The 9,413-nt window shown below is 41.3% G+C and overlaps 1 protein-coding gene across 1 annotated transcript; it reads left to right on the forward strand.

Annotated features, from left to right (window-relative positions):
* Positions 1 to 1,251: 1,251 nt before the first annotated feature.
* Positions 1,252 to 3,162, forward strand: LOC125252271 (paraneoplastic antigen Ma1 homolog). Its single transcript, XM_048165461.1, has one exon. The coding sequence runs from the start codon at positions 1,252 to 1,254 to the stop codon at positions 3,160 to 3,162; it is 1,911 nt and encodes a 636-aa protein (XP_048021418.1).
* The last annotated feature ends 6,251 nt before the right edge of the window (positions 3,163 to 9,413 follow it).

The raw sequence follows: 9,413 nt of genomic DNA on the forward strand, positions 1-9,413 counted from the left end.
ATTTTGCTTTAGATAACTAAATACATGTTTAACAGATAGTAGGCCTAACGTTACTCCGGATCTAGGAACTTTTCTTAGAACTATATTTACCCTCTGTCTAACTCTTTTATCATGTTCACCTGTAAGTTTACCTGCACGTTTTTTTCGCCTTTGTTTTGTTTTTATATTCTCTACCTATGTTTACTGATGTCTTTATCTTGTATCTGTGTGTGTCGTACACACTTTGTTGTATGTGTGTGTTATTATTTTGTGTCTGCAATGCAGTTGTGAGTTGATATTTGAGTGTATGTTACTCTGTTTATCTGTAGAACAACGTATATGTTATGAATCTTACACGAAATTCATCTTCATCACAGTGTAAATGATGGTAATGGAAAAACGTGTATCATGCAACCTGTTTTTAGCTTTGCCTTATAGATACTAACTCGTTAGCGAATTAAATTATGTTTATCTTCATAATTATAAAGTTATTTTTATTACATGTGATTCTGACATGATGTCACTACATGCACTGTGCTCCTTCCTCTCCGCTCGTCTCAGGTAAACAATGCGTCTTCCAGCTCAGTGGTCGGAGTCGCACGTTCATGCGGTTTGGGGGCGTGGCTTTGGAAGGAGCCCAGAAGGGAGGGGGTGGAGTGAATGGAAATAATGAGCTGTCTTTAAAACAGTCGTGAGAGGTCTACAGACACTCGATTTTTATACTTTCTTTTTCAGAGTACTTACATTTTAAATATGTATTGATATATAAATAAAGTTTAAACTAATTTTGAAAAAAAAGTTTTTTATACATTTTTTACCTACCCTGCCTTTAATCTAAAGCGTGATTCATTGAAAAACCTTATTTTGACAGGAGTTTTAAAAATTAACCCTTAAGTGTCAGTTCTTTTGCACAAGAAAGATTTTAATAAATCCATTGTTTATTTCAGCAATATAGAGTGATCACTTGCATAGATAAATAGTTGTAACTAGTGACAAATACTTTATAGAGAGAGAACTTGCATTTAGTAAAGAGCAGTTGTATAAATCAAGGATAAAAGATCAAGAGATCACGTCGAGAGACACAAGTAAAAGAATCCGGTTTCTAGCGCCAATAATTCTAAAAGGGTTGATACACTAGGACAGTAGAGGGCGCTACATAAAGTGGGGGCTCGTCTGGGATCATCCTTGTGACTACACTGCTTGAAAATCTGGAAAGCACTAAGAAAGTATTCTGCTTACTGCAAAGCTAATGTTCATGTGAGTTAAACAATCATGGATGTTGATGATTCTCTCTTACAAGCTGAACTTGACGATTGGTGTCAGAAAGCAACAATCGATCCAAAACATGCAGTGTTATTGTTGGGAGTGCCTGCAGATGTGGAGGTGGCACGCTTCGAGGAAATTACAGAAACAGTCAAAGCTTTGGGAAGAGTGAGAGTCAGGCATTATAAAGAAGGGCCAATTCCAGGGTTTCTACTCGTGCTATGTGAGTGCAAGGAGGTGGTTGATTCTTCTCGCATACCTAAAGAAGTGGTACCTGAGGAGGGTGGGAAGCCATGGAAGATGGTTGTAGCCAAAAGTGCTGAGTCACCGCCTGCTGGGTTTGCTGAGAAACTTTCAAAACTGTTATTTGAAGAAGGAAAGTCTTTCACTGATCTTCAAGCAATGTTTTCTACACCCAGTTCCAATGCAGGGTCTCCAGAAGCAATAATCCGTGCGGTGGGTGAACTGCTGGAAAAGACTTCAAAACCTGTCAGTGATGGGAGTGCATACAGACGCTTAAGAACCTTTTCAGGTACTGTTCCTACTCCAACAGGGGAAGAGGCTTTGGAGAGTTGGATGGATCAAGCCAGAATGATGGTTATGGAGTGTGAATGCTCAGAGAAAGAGAAGCGTCGACACATCATTGAGAGCTTAAAGGATTCAGCCCTGGAAGTGGTGAAGGCTGTTCGATTTTCTAGCCCGCATGCAACTTCCCTTCAGTATCTTGAGGGTTTGGAGGGGGCTTTTGGAACTCCTGAAACAGGAGAGGACTTATATTTTGCTTTCAGATTATTGAGGCAGAATCCTGGTGAAGCTCTTTCTGATTTCTTGAAGAGAATGGAGAAATCTCTGACCAAAGTAGTGCAAAAAGGTGGGCTACCCTGGAAAAATGTGGACAGAACAAGAGTTGAGCAGCTAATTCGGGGTGCTGTTGAATCAGACTTACTGTTGCTCCAGCTGAGATTAAGAGAGAGACGAGAAAATCCACCTACTTTTCTAGCTCTTCTAAATGAGATCAGGGAGGCTGAGGAAAGCGAAGCTGCCAGACATAGTCTGGGTGTCACTGCAAAGCCTGTTCCCCGGCCACGACAGAAACTGACTGATTTAGCTGCGGTGAGAGAGTTGAAAGCTGAGATTCAAGAGCTGCGGACAAAAGTAACAGAGAGACCTTCTAAAGTACCTGTGTCAGAGGAGATGTTGGAGTCAAAGGCTGTACCAAGTACGAGAGGAGATGATACACCAACAGACCCAGAAGTCCACTTGTTAAGAAGGCAGGTACAAAGATTAGAAGAGCAGTTGGCTTCACTGAGTGTCAGACAATCATCACAGTCAATAAGAGAACCACAACCACTGGAGCAGACTGATACTTCTGTTAAACCCAGACTTGATAAGACTAAAGAAGATTACTTCTGTTATAAATGTGGGGAAGATGGCCACATTGCTCCGAGGTGCAAAGCTCCTGAGAATTACAGTCTGGTGATACAAAAGCTTGTGCGATCATTGCGAAAGGCCAGAAATGAAAGAATGGATCCCAGTAGTAGTAAACACACTGGTGATAAAGCCAGCTTCTCCAGGAAAAGCCAGACAGTTGTGGTTGAGAAGAGCAGCCTTCCCGAGGGGTTGGTTGGTCCAGCTCTGACAATCACTATGAAGATCAATGGGCAGCCCTGTGAAGCCTTATTAGATAGTGGATCTCAGGTCACTATCGTCTTTGAGTCATGGTACTCTAAGCACCTGTCTTCTGTACCCATTCAGCCTCTCTCTGGTCTGTCCATTTGGGGCCTTAGCACAGCCAGTTATCCCTACAAGGGATATATCTTGGTAGATGCTTTCTTTCCTGCTTCTGTCATGGGTGTGGAAGAGTTTCCATCCTTGCTTTGGTTTGTCCTGAACCTGAGGGTCCTGAACAAGTGCCTGTGATCATTGGGACTAATGCAAGTTTTTTCCAACGTTTGATTGGACTTGGCACACCTGGTCATGAGGCAGATGTAGCACATGCACTAAGAATTCAACTTCACAGGGTAGAACTAAAGTCACCTACAAAATTTGTGGAGGAGAAGGCTGTTGACATACCTGCTGGAGAAGTGAAGTGGGCAGGTCCAGGTGCATGTATCATACCATCAAGAGGAGAAATGTGTGCTGTTTGTACAGTTGAGTCACAAAAACTGCTGGAGAAGGAAATTTTCCTTGTAGACACCCCTTCAGATAATATGCTACCTGCTGGACTGTTCATTTTACCAGTTGTACTGCCCTCTTCTGCTGTGGAGGAAAACAAATGCAAAGTGCTGATTAAGAACGAGACGTGCAAAGATATAACCGTCCCAGCTGGAACAGTTGTAGCTCATGTGTTCCCTACAGATACTGTGACTGTAGCATCTGTTAACCCAACAAAGTCCAAGATCATTGATCCAAAGCTGTTTGATTTCAGTAAGTCCACCATTCCAAAAGAGTGGGAAGATCGACTCCGTCAGAAACTATCTAAGAGAGGTAATGTCTTTTCTGTGGAAGAATGGGATGTGGGATTAGCAAAGGATGTCAAGCATCAAATTCGTCTGAGTGACTCTAGACCATTTAGAGAGAGATCTCGACGCATTGCACCAGCTGACATTGATGATGTCCGTCGACACCTCAAAGACCTGTTAGCTGCGGGGATTATTAAAGAATCCCGAAGTCCTTATGCTTCCCCAATTGTGATTGTTCGTAAAAAGAGTGGAGCGATACGCATGTGTATCGATTATCGTACTCTGAACAGCAGAACACTTCCAGATCAGTACACTACCCCACACATAGATGATGCGTTGGACTGTCTTGCAGGAAGCAAGTGGTTTTCAGTCTTGGACCTTCGGAGCGGCTACTACCAAATAGCCATGGCCGACGAAGATAAGGAGAAGACTGCCTTCATATGTCCTTTAGGGTTCTATGAGTTTGAAAGAATGCCACAAGGAGTTAGTGGAGCGCCTGCGACATTCCAAAGGCTCATGGAGCGTGCAGTGGGGGACATGCATCTGCTAGAAGTGATAGTGTACCTTGATGATATTATTGTCTTCGGGTCCACTCTAGAAGAACACGAACAGAGGCTTCTAAAAGTCTTGGACCGTTTGGAGGAATATGGCTTGAAAATCTCACTGGATAAGTGCCAGCTCTGTATGTCACAGGTCAAATACGTGGGCCATATTGTCTCCTGTGATGGTGTTGCTCCTGACCCAGCGAAAATAGAAGCTGTCACTTAATGGAAGATGCCCACAGACGTCAAAGCTTTACGGTCATTCCTAGGATTTTGTGGGTTTTACCGGAGGTTTGTCAAAAACTACTCTGCAGTTGTTCGACCACTGACAGAACTTACCAAAGGGTATCCTCCAGCCAAAGGGGGTGGAAAGGTCACCACAGAGGGAAAATACTTCAAAGAGTCGGAGCCATTTGGCGAGGGGTGGGACAAAGATTGTACTGAGGCCTTTAAAACTATTATCCACTGCCTTACTCATGCTCCTGTCCTGGCATTCGCTGACCCTACCAAGGCCTATGTCCTACACGTAGATGCAAGTCGGAATGGCCTAGGTGCAGTATTGAACCAAGAGTATCCAGAAGGACTCCGACCAGTCGCATACGCTAGCAGGAAACTGAGTACCATAGAGCAAAGATATCCTACTCACCAACTGGAATTTTTGGCACTGAAGTGGGTGGTAGTAGATAAATTTCATGACTACCTTTATGGAGTGAAATTTGTAGTCAGAACTGACAATAATCCGCTCACATATGTCCTCACTACAGCAAAGCTGAACGCAACAGGACATCGCTGGCTGGCAGCATTGGCCACGTATGATTTCAGTCTTCAATATAAGCCAGGGAGGCATAACACGGATGCTGATGCGTTGTCTCGTTATCCTTTGGATGGTGAACCACCTGATGAATGGACGGAAATACCACAGTCAGGAGTGAAAGCAATTTGTCAGATGGTGGCAAGTGCCAGAAATGAGGAATCTTCCAGCAGACTGGTTGAACAGTTGGGAGCTAATTCAAGCATCATTCCACCCGTTTATGCCTGTCCTACACAGCTTGAGCTAGGAAATTTGAAACCGCTGACTCATACTGACCTTAAGTTGGCTCAAGACAAAGATCCAGTCATTGGACCGGTGAAGCTAGCTGTGGAGCAGGGGAAGGTACTTACAACTGGTGCAAATTCTAACCCACAAATGGTGCTATTGCAGAGGCAAGGTCCTAAGCTGGTAATTCAGAATAAGCTACTGTACAGAGTGTTCAACAGTCCCTGTGGTAAAGAGAAAAAACAGCTTGTTTTACCTGAACAGTTCCATGGACAAGTCATGCATTCCTTACACAGTCATAAAGACATTGCCTCAGAAACGTGCTCCTCTTAGTAACATCACAAGCAGTGGGCCAATGGAATTAATATGTATTGATTTCTTGTCAATAGAACCAGATTCCAAAGGTGTTGCTAATGTCCTGGTCGTCACTGACCATTTTACACGCTATGCCCAAGCTTACCCTGCTAAGGATCAGAAAGCAGTGACCGTTGCGAAGATTCTCTGGGAGAAGTTCTTTGTATATTATGGACTGCCAGCCCGTATACATTCAGACCAAGGCAGAGACTTTGAGAGTAAACTTATAAAAGAACTCTTGGGAATGCTAGGGATTAAGAAATCAAGGACAACACCTTACCATCCTCAGGGAGACCCACAGCCTGAACGATTTAATAGGACGCTACTCTCCATGCTGGGTACTTTGGATGCTGCAGAGAAACAAAAATGGAGCCAGCACATCAGCCAATTAGTACATGCGTACAATTGTACTAAAAATGAAGCTACGGGGTACTCACCTTACTTTCTTCTGTTTGGAAGAAAAGCCCACTTGCCCATTGATGTATGCTTTGGTACTTCTTCAGAAGGGGCAGAAGGACAGACATACCAGAAGTATGTTGAAAACCTAAAGACAGATCTTCAGAAAGCCTACCGACTAGCTTCTGAAACCGCACTGAAGAATCATCAGAGAAACAAACGTCTCTATGATCAAAAGGTGAAATATCAGAGCGTATCACCTGGAGACCGTGTGTTAATTTGAAATCTCAGTTTCACTGGAAAGCACAAACTTGAGGATAAGTGGAACTCAACCCTGTACATTGTTCTTGAAAAGCTTGACAATTTACCTGTGTACAAACTCAAACCTGAGAAAGGACCAGGAGGAGTCAGGACAATGCACAGGGATCATCTTTTGCCTATTGGAGGATCGGTGAGGATGTCAACACCTGATAAGAGACAAGAAGTTCCTCAAAGGCCAGATACCAGGTCTAGAACTGCAAAAGAGCACAAAGAACTGTTGAGAGGGAAAAGAGCATTGGAAATTCCTGAAACAGCCGACAATGCCTCAGGAAGTGAAGATGAGAGCTATGAGTACTACTCTCCAGACTGGTCTAGAAAATGGACACAGTTAATTCCTGATCTCCAACACAAGCTTGACGATAAAGAGGACGAAGTAACTGTCCACACAGACAGTGAATTTCAGCATTCTGGAGAAGAGGAAGTGGTGGAGGAAACCTATGAAAATGAGGATTCCAGAGAGAATATGCACCCGATTGTAGACTCAGTAGTGGAAGGAGGTTTAGAAGGGGAAGAAAATAGCTCTAGAAATGGGTCAGACTTGGAGGCTGAACTCGTGGAACATCGTCCTAAAAGGAAGCTGAAACCTGTCTCTAAGTTAAGCTATGATGAGCTAGGTCAACCCAGTGAGAGACCTGTAACAGTTGTACATAGAGGAATAGTTATTCATCTGACAGATTCCTCAAAGATTGAACTTTGCCCATCAAAAAAGTATCACCCTTTACCTAAGTGTGCCAGGTGTAGTAGAATATGTGCAGACTCTGAGAATAGACTCATTATTCATATTTAAAGTCTATGTACTCATGGGGACATGAGAGTTTAGAAGGGGGAGAGTGTAACCCCGGGTTACTTTATTCAAAGTTATGTAAATGTATTATTTTAATTTATTTTATTTTGGGGAAAATGGGTAAATGCAGAATTGTGTGCTTGTTTTATTATTAAACAAAAGTGTACATGTTCAGACATATCCAGGCCTGTAAGATGTTCAGTTTAACGTCATTGGCTGAAAAAACAGCTTGATCCCGCCTCACGTCAGTTATTGCAACTGTAATTGGTCAGTGCTCATGTCAATCAAGGAGGGTAGGAGAGAGAGGGGAGTTGGAAAAGAAGTGCGTAGTTGATGTTGTCGGCATGATAACAGAGAGCGCGCCGATTTTTTTTGTTTAAAAAAATAATCTGAACTGCATTGTTTGAGTGTTAAGCAGCACAGTATTCTGTTGTGAAATCAACACGACAACACACTAAAGTCAAATCGACTTAATTCGGAAGATCTGTCGGTTTAATGCTTGAACGTCATTGCAGTGAATTGAACTATTCAGGGTCCCGGTGAGAAACTTTAATCAAGTTCATCACGTATATTGGCGAATGTATGAGCACCAATGTGGTCTAAACGATTGCTAAGAACTTTTATTGCATCGACTGACAGTCGCTGAGGAGGAATCCAGATAGCGCTCCTAATCGCCGAGTGGTTAGGAGTTCCTCTGGCGTCGCTGGAGCATCACACATTTTCCTGGCTGATGACAGCTTCACATGGATGGATCTGACGGGTGACGGAAATCGCTAACTTTTGCCAAGCTCACTCAGGTACATTTCGTTTATTTAATTTGTGCTCTCATCGAGCGAAGCGGCCAGTTTGCATTTTACTCGGCCTCAACGCACACAAGCGACGTTTCAGGCCTGCAACTGGAGGGATTTGTTCGTTGTGTGTGTGCGCGCGCGTGCATGTGGTGGGCCCACAATAAGTGTGTTTTTTTTTGTTGAACGATTTGATGGTTTAACATTGATTGCTTTGAGTCATTGGATATTACAGGGTTACAGTTTGTATGTCTGATTGAAACAAAAGTTTGTTTACATTCTATATTTTTGTACAAAGTATTTGAATACATAACACTGGTATATTGGGTTACACTAAGTGAAACACAAGTTAGTGCCTTTGGTGTAGAAGAAGTGAATGTTAATCTAAAGCGTGATTCATTGAAAAACCTTATTTTGACAGGAGTTTTAAAAATTAACCCTTAACCCATTTGTGCCCAAATTTTTCTGAATGGTTTCATGCATATAGTCCTGTTAATAGTGTCCTATGTGAACATGTTCTGCATTTATTTTTCCCAGGTTTTTGTTTTTTTTTCTTAAAAAACGTGTTTGAATGTGCGGCAACTATAGTTGCCGGTGGGCAAATATGTTGTATGCACCCCTCAATGTAAAATTTGAATAGGAGGAGAACATTTATGCATCTAACTCAAAATAACTGCTTTCAACAGATCAAAAGATGAATCAAAGTTGAAGAACATTCGATGTGAACACAAAAAAGCTGCATCTAGCTTATAATCTCTTGAATATGAAAACACAACAAACAACAAATCTGTTTGTTTTAAAGTGGTGGAACATAGTGCAAAACAAAGTTCAGCCATTAAGTTGCTCCAACAGAGCATTGTGAATTAAAATGTTAAATTACATTGTTCATTAGAAAAAAATGACATCTATATGTGACCCTGGATCACAAACCCAGTCATAAGCTGCACAGGTATATTTGTAGCAATAGCAAACAATACATTGTATAGGTCAAAATTATTGATTTTTTTTCTTTAATGCCAAAAATCATTAGGATATTAAGTAAAGATCATGTTCAATTAAGATATTTTGTACATTTTCTACTGTAAATATATAAAAAAATCTTTTTGTAAATGGATATACATTGTTAAGGACTTAATTTCGTCAACTTTAAGGCAATTATCTCAATATTTCAATTTTTTTGCACCTTCAGATTCCAGATTTTCAAATAGTTCTATCTTGGCCAAATGTCATATCATAACAAACCATACATCAATGGAAAGCTTATATATATTCACCTTTCAGATGATGTATAAATCTTAATTTCAAAAAATTGACCCTTATGACTGGTTTTGTAGTCCAGGGTCACATATAACAAACAAACAAAAAATAAATAAATTAAAAAATAAATTAATTAACAAATAACAATATATAATATATAACAATATAAAATATTATGAAAGCAAAAAGCACTAAACAAGACTAATAACCTTGACTTATTAACCCATTAAA

This window comes from Megalobrama amblycephala, linkage group LG18, assembly GCF_018812025.1.
Source record: "Megalobrama amblycephala isolate DHTTF-2021 linkage group LG18, ASM1881202v1, whole genome shotgun sequence".
Taxonomy (NCBI): Eukaryota; Metazoa; Chordata; class Actinopteri; order Cypriniformes; family Xenocyprididae; genus Megalobrama; species Megalobrama amblycephala.